Below are 17,735 nucleotides of genomic sequence, written 5' to 3' on the forward strand. Positions count from 1 at the left end.
ATGAAAGACTCTGATGCGCCGGCGCTGGTTCTCGCCGGGACAACTACGCCCGAGCAGATCACCACCAAAAACACATGGAATACCAAGAACTTGATATCACGACTCGGCACTGACTTTCTATCTGCTGCGAGCGCTGCTTCCATGGTAGCGCCCATCATTGCCATTATCGACCGGTCAGTAAATGCCATGCACCATGCACCATGCATTATCACCACCATTCATATCCTATGCCATGTTTCTGAGACACGCCGACATCGCCAAACTCCAAACTCCAAACCCCCCCCCCCCCCCCCCCCCAAAAAAAAAACCCTAAAACCTGACATCATGACAGCTCCATCATGGAAAACGCTTCCGGCGCAAACACCCTCGCAAACTCAGTCAAATCCTCCCTCCGAACCCTCTTCACCCGCCCACACACAATCCTCTTCTCCAAGCCTACAGCGCTCATCTTTTGCCTCTACGGCGGAACATATCTCACCGCCAACGCCGTCGACACCTCATTCTCGACCGTCAACAACAAGCCCGCCTCGAGCGTCACAGCCGGAACCACAAAGTTCGCTGCGTCCAGCACCGCAAACATCGGAGTCTGTATCTACAAAGACCAGGTCTTTGTGCGCATGTTTGGTCCCCCTGGTGTTGTCCCTAGACCTGTCCCTCTCGCTTCATACACTCTCTTTGCGCTGCGCGATTGCTTGACCATCTTTGCGTCGTTCAATGTGCCGCCTTTGCTGGGGCCGTATTTGGATAAGCGGTTTTCCGAGGAGATGAAGAAGAGAGTTTCTGGGCTTTACGCAGCGCAATTCATGGCCCCTGCTATGGTGCAGTTCATTTCTACGCCTATGCATTTGTTCGGTCTAGACCTATACAATCGTCAAGCGACTGGACCCGGAGGAGCTGTCGTGACGATGCGTGATCGATTAGATCTTGTGCGGCGCAACTGGTTCATCAGCTCTGTCGCGAGAATATGTCGAATTGTCCCTGCTTTTGGCGTCGGTGGTGTCGTCAACATGAAAGTTCGCAAGAATCTCATGACCAAGCTGGAGTAGACGGACTCAGATCCAGCGTCTCATCTCACACTGCAAGACAAGCGTTTCTCTGCAGATTCTCTTGATTTCAGGCGTTTACAGTTACGAGGCTACGTGACTATGTTTGCATTTACTTGTTTGATCTTGTAAAGATCCACGGCATCGGGAGTTAATCTTACATCTCATGGTTTTTCTACGGATGGTGGAATACAAAAGAGCATACGATGACGATCCATCACTCATAATAGACTTCTAGAACACGATAGACAGGATACTGGGTAGCGACGGGAAGAGTCAAGACTGATACGGCCAACTCCTCGATTAAATGAGAAACTTGTCTAACCTAAGCAATTCGACCCAGACCTTCAAGTGAGAGAAATGCAATTTGTTAACTACAGACAAACACCATTGACATTGGTCTTCACATGTATCGCTTACACAAAATAACACAATTGTCGCTTTCATTCATCACGCTCATGAGCGCTCATCTTTGCTTTCCACCTCCACCACCACCAAGGCCAAGATATATGTATCTTGCCTCCTCTGATCCTCCAGATCCTTGCAATGCAAGCCTTTCGCGACACCAGTAATGTCCGCTATTTGGAACCTATAGGCTTCTAAATGCGGCTTGCTGGAACCACCTAATTGAACCTCCCCAACCATCCCCTTCCCCTATACTGCAACGCATATCACCTCCACCAATTATCAACCCCATATCCCGAATACCCCCTCCAGGCCCTGTCACTTTCGGTGAGGAAGTACAGAAGAAGATAAAAAGTCAAGGGAAGAAAAGCACTGAGCTCAGTCGTGTGATATCAAAAGAGCATTCAAAAGGCCATATACCCGCCTGAATACACATGTGAAGAAGAAGGTTTTCAAAAGAGGAGCAAATAGGGGGGCATGGGAAATGCCCAAAGAAGAGACAACGAGCGTCAGGTACACTGGTCATGAAACTTATGCGTCATCCAGCTAATAAAATGGTATCAAAGAAGCATCAAGTTCCTCGCCGACGTGTCGTCATAAAATCCGCATAGAATAAAATGGACAAGAAAAAGGGGGACAAAGAAAAAGAAAGGAAAAAGTGTTGATTGAAGTTATGCGTGTCGTCCATTGGGGACTCATGAGAAATTGTAGATCCATCAAGGAAGAGAAGAACGCACGTTTTCGAAGTGGAGGGCCGGAGTCTGTACTGTACTATACGGGCAAGGGTTCGGGAACGAGAATATACGACGTCAGTGCACACCCCAACGCTCTTTGGTGGACTTTTCGGTTTGACTGTCAACTCAATTCCGTCCATGCAGCGTTACAATCAAGCTGAAACGCCGCAGTCGTCATCTCCAGTGGGCAGGGCACTTCACACGGCCTCCACATAGAGCAGAAGCTTCTCGTTCCGCTGCAGAGCATAGTCCAAGTCGTTGTCACTAAGCATACTTGGCTTATCTCCAGTGGGCTCGTCCTTGTAAAACAGTTGGACCTCCTGACCCGCCGGCACCTTCAGACGATCACAAATCTTTTCATAAAGTGCTTGGAATGAGATGTCTGTTGGTACTCGGATGGCAATGAGATCCCCGTTGAAATACATCTTGATCTTCATTGCTGATGCTGGTTGAGCCTGGGGTTGCATACCGTTACCGAGAGACGTTTGTGAGGGTTGTGACAAAGAAGATGGTTGTCTTTGGATGTCAGGGGAACCTGGGCCCATCTGATGCGCTGGTGCAGCTGAAAGGCCATATGTGCTGCCGTTCAAATTGTTCTGTGATCCACCAGCTGGGGACTCGGCCGATGACAGCTGTGATGCTTGTGACAGGCGGTACTCCTCTTCGTTGTCGTTTGGATCGATCTCGTAATCTCCTTCGCGGGGTGCAAAGAACTGTCTCACCAGGTTGCACCTCGAAATGTAATGGGGCTGGTTCAGCATGTTCTTCACGTACGCGTCCAAATTATGGAGGCGTCCTTCGGTGATTGCATCTGTGACATAGTTGACTGGTCCAGGCATGTACGGCAGTGTACGCTTCTGTGTCCCTGTGTTACCGGCCTCAGCTGGAAATTCGGTCAAAAGAGCGATCTGGAAGTCGTAAAAGTCCTCGTAATAGCGAGACAGCTCCCACTGTCGTCCGTCTTCTAGCAGTGCTTCGATCACGAACCAATACTTATCCTCTGCAAAGCAGTATCGTGGTATGCGCGCTTGTAGCGGTGCGTTGAGTTGTGAGACCGGTTTCTGTACATGATTTTGCTGAGGTTGTTGCGATGTTCGAGGTTGAGATGCGTATCCGGCCTGCGCTCCATTCTGAGAAGGTTGTCGAGAATGCTGCTGTTGCTGAATGCTCATTCGTTCCATGCCTTGCTCAATGCCCTGCCCAGGTTGCTGAGGGCCGCCTCCCTCAAACTTGCCCAGCGTGATGCTGCTGTTCTTGTATTCCGCGGCCATCTTCTTCCATTCTTCCACCTTTGGAACACCAGCACGCTTTATGGCGTCACCCGGGTTTGCAATTGCCTTATCGCTTGCCATATCACGAATCTCGACAAAGGAAACGGGGATGAGCCCTGGGCCACCCAATCGACCGATGGGCTTGGCCACGAACCACTCGGGGTTCGATTGTGCGATGACGATGATTGCCTCGCCAGCTTTAGCCTCCAACTCGTCTGCCCTCTCCGCAGCAAAGTCGTACATGACAATTCCGTAGACCATGGCGCCCGACTTTCCAACCGACTTCGAATTACGTTGATGGCCTTGCTGAGGCACGGCTGTAGTGGGTGACATAACGGCTGGCGCAGTTTGCATTGCTGGAGATTCGCTGTATCCAGAATCGTGGTCGGGGTTCTTTGTCGGAGCGGGGAGTTGGCCACCGTCGGACTGTGCGCTATCTCTCTCGGTTCGGCCAAGCGCTTGAAAGAAGGTGACAGGGACGAGACCCCGGGCGTCAGGGAGAGCTGGGTTACATGCTTCGTACCAATCTTGATCGTTTTCGCGGGCAATAACGTGGAAAAAGTCGCCTCTCGAAAAGCTCAGTTCTTGGCTCGATCGTGCCTCGTAATCGTAAAGAGCTCGAATGACCTGCAAATTAGATTGGGCATCAGCGTCTAGGCTCAGTGATTGCAAGTTTGTCGTGGAACCATGGGCTGTGCCAAATGTGGCAATCCATAATTGAATAGGATTTAAGGCTTGAGATTGGCTTGGGAGTGGGAGGCCACCAACCTTCTTTGGAGGAACAATGGCGACAGCCGATTTGGGAGCGACGGATCCTTTGTCCTTGTCACCTTTGATCGAACGTCGAAGAGCCTGCACGAAGCGCATAACTGTTAGCTTTTGACTCGAATGTTTCTCGGGCAGCCAGCGAGGCCGGCGCAAATATGAGCGAAAACGAGCTGAATGCGGCGGGGGAGGGGGTTTGGCTCAGGCAGCTGAGAAGATGGGAATAACGCCTTGTGAGGCACGAGAAGTTGGAGGCAAAGCACGGCACGATACAATAGAGAGATATGGGATGGCACCTCAGGCAGCTGCATGAAGAGGCATGAGCGACGGGAGGGAAAGGGGCGATGACGAACCTTCATTTTTGTGTAACTGAAATGCCTCCTGGGCAGTTGCAAGTTGGGAAGTTGTGAATCGCTCGAAGGTGGAGGTTGTTAGGAAAAGGATCGCAAGACGAGAAGACCTGAGCCAGGTAAGGTAGGTACTAAAAGTATGTACGAGACGAAGGACGACGACACGACCCGGCGGGACACAGCGGCGGGCTGGGCTACCTTATTTCGATCCAATCCGATATTTGGTGTAAGGCAAGGCAAGGCAAAGGTACAGTATGTACGCTACCTACCTTACAGTAGCAGTACCTCTATTAACCGCTAGACCGGGCACGGGCAAGGCAGCGAGGTGCAGGATGGGCAGAACACCAAGTTGTAGCGGTTGCAGCAGCAGCGCCGTTGAAGTGGAGGAGGAGAGGGAGGGAGGGAGGGAGGGACCTGGACCCTCCGAGGTAAAGGTAGGGTACCTTACAGCGAATGCCTGGGGTTGCACACACACACACACAAGCACCAAGATTGGGCTGCGAGCGAACGAACGAACGAGCGCGAATGTGAGGTACGGAGTACACGCCAGGGGGCGAAGTAGCCTGAGAGTGGGCTGGGCAATGTTCCCTCGAGTGGATCGAACGTTGTGGAAGCGATTTGTGTAAGTTTTGGTTTGTGAGAGAGGCTGATGAGATGGAGAAAAAATAGCAGTTGGCGGCTGGAAATAAAAAGGGACAACTCTGGTGTTTGCTTGCTTTGCTTTGCCTTGCTTTGCCTCTTTTGCTTCTTATTAATGACCTGATGACTTTGGTTGGTGCAGCCGTATAACTGTGACTGATCAGATACTCGGGAATCCAACGTCCGTGGATCTGCGACCCTCGACGCGTACGATAATCTGCGACCCAAGACTAAAGGTAGAGGGCCTTCGCCTTGGGTTCCATTTAACGTGATATTGACGCGAGCTGTGGGCGCCTTTGAGTTTCAACGTTCAAGGTGAAATAGCTACCTAGGTAAGGCTGGGCTCCTCAGCGAGAAGATGGAGGGTGAAATTGATAATTCTCCTGGGCTTGGGTTCAGGCTCTCAAGGTGGGGTGATTGATGGAGGGGTCGCTTCTGACAACTTGGCGCCTGCCAGCGACGTCTTGTAAGTGGTTTTAGGGGATGAATCTGGCCAAGAGATGTCATGAAATGGAGATGGCGTCGAGAGAAGGGAGGAAGAAATGAGCAAAATGCGAAAGGATAAATCGTAAGTCACAAATCGCAAATTACCTCAATGACTGTAGAGTACCTGAATGGCTCTGGTTGGTGATCAGTGATGAATGGTCAACACTCATATCCAATCCCAATCAATGGCTTCAAGCTTAGACTGACCAGCTAGCTACTGGTACTACGGGCAGTTAGAGCATCACCACCTGTGGAAGCTGACATGTTTGAACTAAATGAGTCCTAAAAGCCGAGCTATTCTTCTTTAGCTGTAACCTCTTTTCCCTCTAGAGCTATTAGAAGCTGCCAAGCTCATCTCGAAGCCCTCAACTCGACAGTCAATCCCTGTCAACGGCGTCAACTGTCAGTCCAGCGCTTATAAGGCGCTACAAACTGCACACGACAGCTTTCTCAGTGGGTAAAATTGTGCATGAGATCTGCCACACAAACGCATCCTCCACGCTCAAAATAACTCTTCACCACCTGCAGAATGCAAACAACCACGGGCAAACGCTTACACGCCCAATCCCTATCGTACTCTGCCCTACCCCTCATACATGCAGTAGTTAGTTAGTTAGCATGTACAATCAGCAAAGAAGGCGTCGACCTGGCCTGTTGACTCGGGCCAACCGCTCAACCATGTCTCGTCTCATTCCTCTCTCGCTCATCCCCGGGCCACGGTCATGGGCATGGGCATAGGCATGGGTGTGCGGACAAATGATAAGTTAGTCAGGGATCATGGGTGGGTTTATGTACCAACTGAAAAGTCCCCTCTCTTGTTCGTTCGTGATGCCCGATACACATACAGCACAGACGCGGACACGGACACAGACACAGACGTTAGCTCTGGCGTTGGCACATCACGTCGTTGGTGACGCTAATAACACAAGGGAAATTTCCGCAGTGAGTTACGGCATGGATCTTACAGCAACTTGCAGTCAGTAATAAGTAACTCGAGAAAACGGGGAAATCGTCGCGTGACAGGGATGCATCACTGACAGTCCATCCCATGGATGGAACAAACAGGGGGGCCACGCAGCGATCGCATTGCATCAAAGGCTAGGACTGCGACCTCAATTCTAGAAATCGAGATGAAATGATTTGAGAGAACGAGAGCCAGTTTATGCATGCCATGTTAGTGCAGCATCTCGTCCATCGTTCTCTGACATTGACTTTCAGATATCCTTGGTCAAGATTCGGCATAATACCATATCTTAACATCAATGCCAGTCTCTATTCAAGACAAAGAACCACCACATACCTCACTACGCATAAAGACATATCCACCTGACGCCGGATGTTGGTAGCCCATTGTCTTGTGTTTATGCAAACAACTGCCGCGCGCACACATTTCCAGAATGTTAGAGCATGGCTGGATGATGCTCCAGTCAGTGACTTGCTACGTTCCAGTCTATAAACCTTTGTTATTAATGGCTGATCTGATGATATCATACTGAACCACTGCATCAACATACAAGTGCATATACATGCAACCATCGTGTATCTCCAAACTCTCTCTCCCTCTCTGTCTCTTTACGTGACATGTTGATCTTCAGTATTCAAGTCATCCTATCCTCATTCCATTCAACTCATTCCTTGATCCAGTCCAACAACACGACCGACCCCTCCCCTGCTCACTTTTAGCTGATAATCCACCGGAAGCGTCCCCCGCCAGAAAAACCACGATAGAATATGGCGCCGCTGTCTCGTCTGCGGATACCGCTGCCCTGGGCCTAATTTCGTGTGTCAATCTCCCGTTCGCTTCAAAAACGACGGTTTCTGTGCATCATCCTGGAAATATGACTCGTGAGATCAGCTGCAACTGTTTTGATGAAAACCCTTCTCCCCTTCTCAAAGTAAATGTAGATGGGGATCTGAGTGTGTGTCTTGGAAAACACTTTGTGTAAGAATGAAGCACTATTCCCTCCCTTGAACCAAGACATCAATAGATCCTGTCCATCCCGACACTTCGGGACTCCCTGCTTCCATGTCAAATTTTCACTCAGGCCAGCGTTTCTCTTTTCAGCAGGGGTCCGTCATTGTTCCCGAGTCTCGGAGCACAGTAGGACATTTTCGCTACTGGCATCTCAGCCACAAGGCGGCGGGCGATAGCTGATGCCAACCACTTGGTCTCGACTAAACGCAACGGGCACTCACATTCTGAGCATCAACCAGTGCACTACGAGATGGGTTCAGGGCAGGAAAAGACGTGAAAATAGAAAGTATATTGTAAAGAAATATATAGAGACTTTTGTAATTACATTAAAAAAAAACTCAAGTAGCAAATAAAAAATCCAAAAAAAGGAGGGAACGTCCAGCCAGACTCTCGTACGCGGGCAACACAAGTCATTCTTATCTCCACAGTACTTTAAAGGCACTACCAAAGGCCTTAGCACATTGATTGCGATTTTACGCCTTGCAATGGGCGGTCGGCCTTCAACCAGAAGGGACGGCCTGGGTATGACTGTCTCAGACAGCACATAATTCTCAGTAATTTAAACACTATAATTTTTAAACACGGTAGTTGACGTCGGGACGACGACAGCAGCGGTAGTTATGCCTGGGATTCGAACAATCGATCAGCGTGGCCGACACAAAGGCCTCTGAAAGAGTTGCCAACTGCGCCCCGAGTCCAGCCGGACATTCCCAACAGGGGTCTGTTGGATGTTTGTCTTATATAGGTACTCAATCGCACAGCTATTCCAGGTACAACAGCTCAACGTCAACCCTTCATTTCAACAACACGACATAAAGAAGAAACATCGATTGTTCGATCATTCATTCAAAAAGACTGGAATACGTTCAATTTCTACTTGTTAAGGATTACCAACCCACAACTCCCTGAAACACCAAAACTCTTTCTGTCAACCTCGTCCTGGTTCCTGTTGAGGCCAGTACGCATTCACTTTGCAATGATAAAGCTGGCGATTACAAGACCGCCCAACACTCCGCAAGCCAATTACCAACCCCAACAGTACCAGGAACAAGATGACGTTGAGCTCCTATCTGGATTTTCCCATCAAGCCCGCTGTATCTAAATTCCCACCCAAAATCCAGTTTTGTGATTTGTCGTACAGAAAAAGTGTCGCCTCGTCGATAGAATGGAAGCTGGTATCGAGGCTACGGTTAATTCATCAAAATTCGAGGCAAAGCTGCAAAAGAGACTTATGCATAGACTTAGCCCCAAATGGTGCGCAGTAGAACGAAAGACATTTCGTTGCCACCTAAGCAGAAATGGGGGGTATAAAACGCCGAGTCGTCCACATGAATGAAAACGCATCACAAATGTGAAAGCATCATCATGTCTCGTCGATAAACAAAACGACGGTCAAGTCTCAAGTCTCAAGCCGTGAGACGTCGATGGAAAGTCGCAACGCAAAAAGGAAAAAAGAAAAGAACCCGAGAGAGAAGCAGTGAATGTTTAGATCTGGCCCTTGATATCAACCTTTTGGAACGCCGTGCTGCGCGCGCCCTCAAATAGGGGACCGGCTTTCCCGGTCATAAACGCAATGTAGTCTGTTCGGTCTTCCAACAAATGTCGACCTTGGTGATCGATGATGAACTGGGCTGCATCAGCATCAGACTCAAAACCGAGTTCCTCAGTGATGAAACGAAGTTTCACATCCGGCTTGTATCTGTACAATAGTCAGCAAATCATGCTCAAGAAAAACAACAAGGAATGCATGCAACCTACGCTTTGCAAATATTGCACAACGCAGCAAGCCGTTCTCGAGCAACAAACATGTCCATCAAATATGCACCCATGTTAGGGGTGTCAAGGTAAAGCTGGAAGAACTTATGATAGTTGCCCAATGCCAATGATGATCGCACTTCTAAAGCATGCTTAATCGGCTTCTCCCCTTTCTCTGCTGTGGTTAGATCTGCCAAAGTATCGTTCAACCCAGTTCGGTTGGCCGTGTGGATGAAATAAAGAATGCGATATGCCTTGAATTCAATGGGGTTGCCTTTTAGGCCCATGCCATACAGCGACCGCAGTTGCGTCTGGCACTGATTATACTCACCAATATCCCCCTTCTCCAAGGCAATTCGGGCATGGATTTCATAGACGGAAACAGTAAAGTCGTTCTTGATATGTTGCACAGTCAGATCTTGCCTCATAGACTTGAACTGATCACAGATGTACGAATAGTTGCTTTCCCGCTTCCACTTCTTCTTCAGAAGTTCTAGAGTCTGACGCAAAATGTGTTCAGGTCGAACCTTGGACGGAACTGGAGGAGCGGTAAGACGAAGATACTTCTTCTCAAGTACCTCGCATGTGCCAATAATAGGTCCAGATGAAGGCGGAGGCGGACTGGGCGACCTGAGCGACTTGTATTCGTTCTCGAACCGTCGCTTGCGCTTGTTGGCTTCCTTCTGGAACTTACTTGATTTCGGCAGGGGCTCGTCCATGGAAGCACGCTTTTCGGGGGAAGGATAGGAAATACGGTCCTCAAGTGAAGAACGCGAGTTAGTACGCCACGGAGGCTGGGAGTTGTCATTACTGGCAAAATCGGTAGATTTCCTCTTCTTGGAGTTGATGGGAACATGGAAACTCTGCTTGATATCCGCATCACGTTCGGCTTTGACTAGGGCCTGTGGGAGGGGCATGTTGTCCCAATCGAGCGTGTATAACGTGCCGTTTTCCTTTGCGGTACCGATGGTGCTCTTAAGTTTAGCCTCGATTTCCGCGCGAGACACAGTGGGTTCGTCATTTTGGGGGAGGAAAGATCTTTGAACATAGCTCCGAACAGATTCGGGCCAGTCCACTTTGGACTTGGCTTGCTCAGGTGTCGGGGTTACACCATTCACGGGAGAAGCGGGAGACATTTGATGTTGCACTGGGGGCTGTGGAGGCACGTAGCCAGCATAAGGAGCAGCTGGCGCTGCGTACTGACTGAATCCTTGACGAACGGCTACGGGAATGAAGGCTGGATCTGCATTTCGTGTCAGGGCTGTCGGGCGAGAGAAGGAGATGTCGTCTGTGGGCAGTCCGGAAGACAACTTACTCGTTGGGTAGGCGTAAGATGTCGGGACGGTTTGCTGAGTTACGCTCGGCGCTTGCTGCGCTGGCCAGGTTGGCATCATGGCGTCGAAATGCTAGCGGTGCGAGTGGTTAGTTTTACAAACAGGTTGGGGAGAAAAAAGATGATGCCGGGCGGATAATGGCAGAAAGGCGAGATGATGATGAATGGTCCTTGGTTGGAGTGGGAGTGGACGTAGGTTTCTTTGGGAGGTATTTTCGTGGTCAGAGGGCAGCAGACTGGCGGTGGCGGTGTGGTCCCTGCTTATTCACGGAAAAACCGTGCTCCGGCGGAAGCGCTGCCTGAATCTCAGTGAGTGTTGGTAGTGTAGGTATGTTTAGGTAGGATCCGCCGAGTGGAAGCTTATCGTCAACAGTGGGGCCGTCAACTGGAGGGGCCGATCAAGTCTCGCGTGCCTTGGAAGACTCACTTGATACTGAAGTAGTTCACTGTAACCTTTGAATCTACTTGGAGTCGAAACAAAGACCGTGCTATACCGACTCTTGGTTGATGTTCTCTGGTTGGAAGATTCATCGAGCGTTTCTCTTCTAGCTTGCTTCTGTTTGCTGCAAGTCATCGTCCACTTGCATCATCGCTCATCCATTCATCACCAGCCACAACATTCACTTCTCTCTGCTTCAGTCTCACCCTTATGACGGATGTTTCTGAAACACATAGACCTTACTACAGCTCTACGGCCCTCGTATCTTCCAGATGAGGTGCTCCTATTTGTTCAGGACAACGTAGGCTTGTATGAGGGGTAGGTTGTTCTTGGCCACTCAAGTTGAGGCTCTGATATTAACACGATGATAGTAAATTTAAGCTGCCCAATCAACAAAATGGGCAGGTTTATTTAACCTCACATCGTGTCTGCTATGTGGATAAGCAGGAGCCTCGTACACACTCTGTTGCTCTGGATCTGAAAGATGTCGAACGTTACGAATTCTATGCTGGCTTTCTGAAGTCATCGGCCAAGGTGACTCTGGTACCAAAGCCTCCAAAGCGATCATCGTATCACAGCCGTGCTCTGTCGAACGCATCAAGCTCACAAAGAAATCTATCTGGATCACCAGGGATTTCTGAGTCTGCTTATAGAGCACCCCCTGAGCCTCCAGCTGTGACAAGCGCAACATGGGTCTGCACTATATGCAGTTTCTCAAATCCGGTCCTCTCGAACTTTGATCCTACTTCGGCAAACGCCCATACACCTCTACCGCCATGTTTAGCATGCGGTATCAAGCCGACCTTATCACATGTTCTCAAAGCCGCAATCTCTGGTGCGAGCAATCGCTCAGCAGCCTCACCAGCTTTGAATGCACCTCTCCCATTACGGCCTGCCCACTCTGGCACTCGACCTCTATCTGAGAATCTCGACCAAAATTCAGCCTCAAGCTTACCCGATGCTACCAACGGTTCAAACTCAACTGCATCTTTCCAATGTCCTCGCTGTACCTTCTCAAATCATCCTTCTTTGATGACTTGCGAGATGTGTGGTGGGCCCTTGATTTCACAGAATGTCCCATCATCTATCCAGCAAAGCTCCACAGCCGAGACCATAAGGACTGACTCTCCAGGTCCTGTACTGGACCCCTCCAAAATCACTAAGAATGGAAGTGATGCTCCTGAGAGTGTCAAAATTTCTTTCCGAAGAGGTGGCGAGAAGATATTTTATGAGCGACTCAAGGGCTCTATGACACAACGCAAATGGCTGCTCAGAGATGCGCCTCCTGTTCCAAATAGCCGAGCTGCGGATGACGGATCTAAAGACACACCGACCGGCACTCCTGGAGGGCGGCAGAAGGGGGTTGGTATTGCTGGTCTGGAGCAACTTGGCTTGAACATGCGCAAGAACAATGAATTGCTAATAGGCAGTGCTTTCGAGGATCTGGAGGCTCTTATGTCATCTGCTAAAGAGGTCATCGCGCTTGCAGAGCGATTCGCACGACAAACACATAACGGGCAAGGAAACGCGTCTGCTGAAGAGAATGCCATCTTGGCGGAATCGGCCAGCCAACTTGGCCTGGTCACGACAAAGGACATTGTTGGTGGCGGGAGTTCTGAATCACTGTATCTGTCAGAGCTCGCCAGGAACTTGGCTGAGTTTCTCACCGATGACTCGAGAGGAGTCCTCAAGAAAGCAGGCGGTATCATAACGCTCGTCGATCTCTGGGCTATGTTCAACAGGGCCCGAGGCGGTGTCGAGCTCGTCAGTCCAGCAGACTTCGAGAAGGCTGCCAGGCTCTGGAGCAAGCTTAAACTGCCCGTTCGTCTGCGCACCTTCCGCAGTGGTGTCATGGTTGTCCAGGCTCGTGATCGTACCGACGGCACCACAGTCAGGGCCATACTTGCGTGGCTCCGCGATCTTCATGAGTTTCCTCCTGAGCGCGAAGTGCCTTGGGACTGGCAAGAGTTTGGCAGGGGAGTTACAGCCCAAGAAGCTGCAGAACGCTTTGGCTGGAGTCTTGGTGTTGCAGAGGAAGAGTTGCTGATGGCGGAAGAGCGAGGCGAGTTGTGCCGTGAGGAAGGATTGGAGGGTCTCAAGTTCTGGGTGAACTATATCGATCCGGGTGAGCACAAGAAGCACAAGTCTCAAGCTCAGAAGGATAGTGATGAGGTTATGAAGGCATTGAAAGCAAGCGGACTGTTATAAACGAGGCAACGACCATGTTGGATGATATAGCATAGACATATGTGAGCCATTCACAGAAAATCAAAGAAACAAGACCAAATCGCAGGGAGTCACGTAGCATTGCTTTCTATAAAGATAACTGAGGTGCGTTTTCGCAAACATTTATAACCCGAACTCCACATTATTCGTCTACCGAAACTCCAAAAACCAAGTCGTCAACCAGTACTCCCTCACAAGCCTGGGGGTTCTAGATACTCCAACAAACTCTCAAACAACAACGTGAGTAGAAAGATGCTCCACAGCCTCTTTGATGGATCGCAGCATTCGTTGATTAACACAGAATGGGCATCGCACGGGCCGATCATCTTGGGTTATAGGCTGTTCCGAAGTAATGGGAGTGAGGGTGAGGTTAGTAGCCATCTCGTGCGCTGGTGTGGTCGTGTAGCGCTGGACGGAAGTAGCACGCACGGTCGGTGTGGTCAGAATGCTATTAGGCTGAAGTCCTGCTCTTTCAGCGCGTTCACGCTCTTCTCGTACAGCCGCCGCCTGTTCTTCGGCTGCTTGTTCTTCTTGCTGAAGCTGGCGCAAAGCATTCTGTAAGACAACTTCAGGATCATCATCGGCGTAGATGGGCTGGTCAGGCTGAGGAGGCGGGATTGAAGGGGGATCATGCGTCATCATGAGAGGTGGTGGAGGCACTTGTTGAGGAGGGCCTGTCATTCTACGGACCACTTCATCCCGCACCAAGGCACATGTGTTGAGGGTGGGTTCGATACCAACAGCGCGAATGATTTCTTCTTTGATCGCAGCTGGACTTGTGTCAGGGGCGACGCTCATGTAACGAGGCACACAATCTGCCAGGTATCCTATATCTTCGGCAGCATTGATTCCTCCATCCCCATGACGGCGTTGTCGTCTGATCAAAAGTCCATAGCGTTTCTTGAATCGATGAATCCAGCCTGGAGAAAATTCAGGGGGGTTTTCATCCTTATATCGCGGCAACTGTCCGAATATTGATTTTGCTTTGTCGCCAAGTTCTTCATTGGTCGGTTGGCGACCAGATGCTTGGACCTGTTGATACCATATAAGGACGAGCTTCTCTACATCAGGCCAGTTTCCGTAGCGCAGACGGGAACCGGATAGTTGAGGATTGTCACTATCTAGACGCGAGTACTTGGGTGATAGCGAGTGTGACACGGTGGATTGGCTTATTTGCTGGCCATACTGAGAAAAGAACCATTCGATACAAGCCTTGTGCGAGGGACGGATAGGCTGGCTATTCGCCCAGCGACGCAGAGCACGGCGTTGGTCGAGTGTTAGGGAATGTCTCTCCTTTGGCGATGCGCCGACGTGATCGCCGACATGGTCAACGGAGGTGACATCGTGGCCTACCTGAGCGACGGCATCAACAGGAGAGAGGTCCGGGGCGGGAGCGGCGACAAGGGCCGGGTCGGTGGTAGCAGCCGACATGCCCAGGACGGCTATCTCCTTAAGGTGTGGGTTCTCGATTTTGGGGGTATTGAATTGGAGATGGTGAGGCTATCGTTGTAACCGAAGGACGTGCGCTTGGGGGAGGTGGGATGTTTCGATTAAGGAGATAGTTGATGGCAGTTTGGCGAGAGAATGTCGATGGCGGGGGAGGAGTAAGCTTTGTATGGACGTCACGTGACGCAATTGTCAATGAATAAGAGGGAGGTGCGCCAAACGGAGGATTAGGTAATCGTATTGCAGAACAAAAATAATCATGATCATGACATTTATTGAGATTAGAATACCCTTGAAATAGAGCCATGACCTTGATTTTCGTCTTGTTATCAACTTCAACTGTGCTCTTGTATCCTTGTCTCAATGATATTCATGATATTGAATGGTCTTTGATGGCCTCGATATACGCCTCCTCGATAACGTACTAGACTGAATCGCTAGTCCTGATTGTTTCAGCAACTTTGATAGAAGCATGGATGTCCACAAGGGTCATGGCCATAAGCATGCCAGGATAATTGGACATGGGGTTTCCTCCGTTTCGGCACAAATTTCCATGTTACCTAATTAGAAAAACGCATGCATGTCATGATCAGTCCTCGTAAGAGGATAAAGTCCTCGCGACAACGATTCGCCAAGGCATATGGTTACAGTCATATCCAAACTCTTATGAGCTGTCACTAGAGATTTATGCCAATTTGAGTATAAATCAGGAGCTCATGTGTCAGTTGGATAACTCGGCCAACCGTTGAGAGTGGGTAGAAACGGGATGGACAGGAATACAACCTCCGGGCCGGCCTGGCACTGACTCTTTGTTAGGCAGTGCAACGGATAACGGATGATCAGGTTGAAGAAAAACAGAAATACTGCTCTAATAGTTTCCTCGTTCGCCTACTCCTTACAAGCATTAACCTCAAACTATCATAAAGACTCGTTTAAGCTATCCCCAGAAGAACTCGTCAGACTCTGATAAAGCAAACTAGAGACTCGATTACATGACTAGCGGCTCTCGATATGTCCGTCAACTTCCTGATCAGGTATACCCGCTTGAGCATGAACCATGTCGCCACTTGGCTGGGAGTTCGAGAACTTTGAACATGTGCGCACTAGTTTCGTCTGCATGGCGATCTGCCGACACACTAATAAGTCGATATGTACCTGACTGGCTGACTGTGTGATATTTCTGTTCCTCTCCAGCCGTTTCAGTCCCCTTTCTTGCTTTTTAATGTGCCAGACATTGATTGAGATAACGGCTTATATGTACTGTAGGTAGTCGTCAATACGCAAACATTGCCACCGCTACTCGCTATACATCATTCCCTACCCTTGTCGTCGACTTGTTCCAGAACAACCAGAAGAATCATCCATCCACCATGGCCAGCACATTGGGAGACTACGATGGCTCCATGCCACATTATAGAGTTCCAGGAACCGCTAGATCCTCAACGGCTGCTTCGACGACATCTTCCTCCACAAGAATTGCCCTCTTCAACTCCCTCACTCCATCCAGTACAGCCCTGGTCAGCGAGTGTGTGGACACGCCATATCGCCCAATACCAAAAACCTTGAAGATATCTTGGCAATGGAACAAACTACGAACTTTCTTTCTCGGCAATGATGGCTGCTCAAAGATGTTTGCTGTATCAGAACACTCTGGACTTTTTGGCCGAAACTCAGGTTCGCCTTGTCTTCTCCTCCACAACGGACCAACCGGAAAGGACGAAATACTAGCAGCAGCTGGCGAGACGCTGCGTGACGGGTTATCTGACCCAGGTGTTGTAGAGAGTATTGTCAATGTATCCGCAGCCCCTGGGTCAGACATCGATACAAGGGTTGCCACTGAGATCGTACAGGCACTATACGATGAAACCGAGCAGTGCGTGGTATTCCGATGGGCAATAGAAACAAAGCAAGCAGAGACAGTCCAAGACTGCAGCTTTATTCGCGAAGAATTCGAGTGGTCCATGACACCGCTTCAAGCGGCCAAGGATCCTAAATATTGCCACGAATTCAAGCTCTATCGAACTGGAGATATGAAGGCGCCATTGGAATACCTCGCCATGGCCTCCTGGAAGGAGGCAGCATGGAAGACATGCAAGATTGAGTTCTCTGATAAAGCAATGCAGCAGAACCTTGGAGATCGGTGGTCTCTAATGGTGGTGATGTCCGCCTTGAGGATGTGGCAGCTCGGCCGAACAGGACAAGCATCTTTGGAGTATGTATCGAACTGATAAGACACGGCTCATTTTACTTTGTATCTTAGCGTTGTTGTATATACCAAAAGTAGAACCGCACATGTGTGTGTAATAGAGATTATAGATTTAAATGATAACCGCATGCACTGTAAGACTGTAGACACGGCGATAAGATTGTCTTCCATTTACGCTTTCTTACATGCATCCTTGCTTCGAGAACATTGCCCCTTATGGAAAGGGTGAACGAAAAGAAAGAAGCTCACTTCATCAATCTACAGCGAATTGGATATTCTTGTAACAGAAAAGGGAGTTTGTCTTCTTTTTCAAGTCTAAGCCGATATATGATTTGTAGGAGAGAATCAGCTATATCTCTGCATACGGGTCCAGTAACATTCATGTAGCGATGCTGAAGTCTCAACAGATCCAGTTGATCAGTATCGATCAATGAGGCACATATTGAACTGCGAAGCACAATGACAGACGATAGGGTGCTCTGTTAAACTCAGCCCCTTTTCCTTAGAGACTCGGTTCAATGTGATCTAGACCCTTCGAATTGGTATTCCATGAATCCTCGAATTCCCTGTGCATGATGGGGATACCAGTGACAGGTAGGATCCAAGTCTCCAAGTGACGGGACCGCACTCGCTGTGAATCGTCGTGGGAAACATGACAGTTA

General features: G+C 49.5%; 6 protein-coding genes; 3 read left to right on the forward strand and 3 right to left on the reverse strand.

Annotated features, from left to right (window-relative positions):
- On the forward strand, positions 1-1,046 carry FFUJ_04884 (uncharacterized protein; the record flags this gene model as incomplete). XM_023571777.1 has 2 exons in its annotated part: positions 1-173; positions 332-1,046. The coding sequence occupies 2 exons, from the start codon at positions 1-3 to the stop codon at positions 1,044-1,046; spliced, it is 888 nt and encodes a 295-aa protein (XP_023426025.1).
- A 1,333-nt stretch (positions 1,047-2,379) lies between these two features.
- On the reverse strand, positions 2,380-4,320 carry FFUJ_04883 (related to bud emergence mediator BEM1; the record flags this gene model as incomplete). The annotated part of the gene is made up of 1 exon (XM_023571778.1): positions 2,380-4,320. One exon carries the CDS (start codon positions 4,318-4,320, stop codon positions 2,380-2,382), a length of 1,941 nt encoding a protein of 646 aa, XP_023426026.1.
- A 4,833-nt stretch (positions 4,321-9,153) lies between these two features.
- Positions 9,154-10,814, reverse strand: FFUJ_04882 (related to leucine permease transcriptional regulator; the record flags this gene model as incomplete). XM_023571779.1 has 2 exons in its annotated part: positions 9,154-9,367; positions 9,427-10,814. 2 exons carry the CDS (start codon positions 10,812-10,814, stop codon positions 9,154-9,156), a joined length of 1,602 nt encoding a protein of 533 aa, XP_023426027.1.
- Positions 10,815-11,412: 598 nt separating this feature from the next.
- Positions 11,413-13,403, forward strand: FFUJ_04881 (related to VPS36 protein, involved in vacuolar protein sorting; the record flags this gene model as incomplete). XM_023571780.1 has 2 exons in its annotated part: positions 11,413-11,513; positions 11,567-13,403. The coding sequence occupies 2 exons, from the start codon at positions 11,413-11,415 to the stop codon at positions 13,401-13,403; spliced, it is 1,938 nt and encodes a 645-aa protein (XP_023426028.1).
- A 246-nt stretch (positions 13,404-13,649) lies between these two features.
- FFUJ_04880 (uncharacterized protein) lies at positions 13,650-14,852 on the reverse strand (the record flags this gene model as incomplete). The annotated part of the gene is made up of 1 exon (XM_023571781.1): positions 13,650-14,852. One exon carries the CDS (start codon positions 14,850-14,852, stop codon positions 13,650-13,652), a length of 1,203 nt encoding a protein of 400 aa, XP_023427112.1.
- Positions 14,853-16,237: 1,385 nt separating this feature from the next.
- On the forward strand, positions 16,238-17,095 carry FFUJ_04879 (uncharacterized protein; the record flags this gene model as incomplete). The annotated part of the gene is made up of 1 exon (XM_023571782.1): positions 16,238-17,095. The coding sequence occupies one exon, from the start codon at positions 16,238-16,240 to the stop codon at positions 17,093-17,095; it is 858 nt and encodes a 285-aa protein (XP_023426029.1).
- Positions 17,096-17,735: the final 640 nt, after the last annotated feature.

This window comes from Fusarium fujikuroi, chromosome FFUJ_chr02 (assembly GCF_900079805.1).
Source record: "Fusarium fujikuroi IMI 58289 draft genome, chromosome FFUJ_chr02".
NCBI classification, from domain to species: Eukaryota; Fungi; Ascomycota; class Sordariomycetes; order Hypocreales; family Nectriaceae; genus Fusarium; species Fusarium fujikuroi.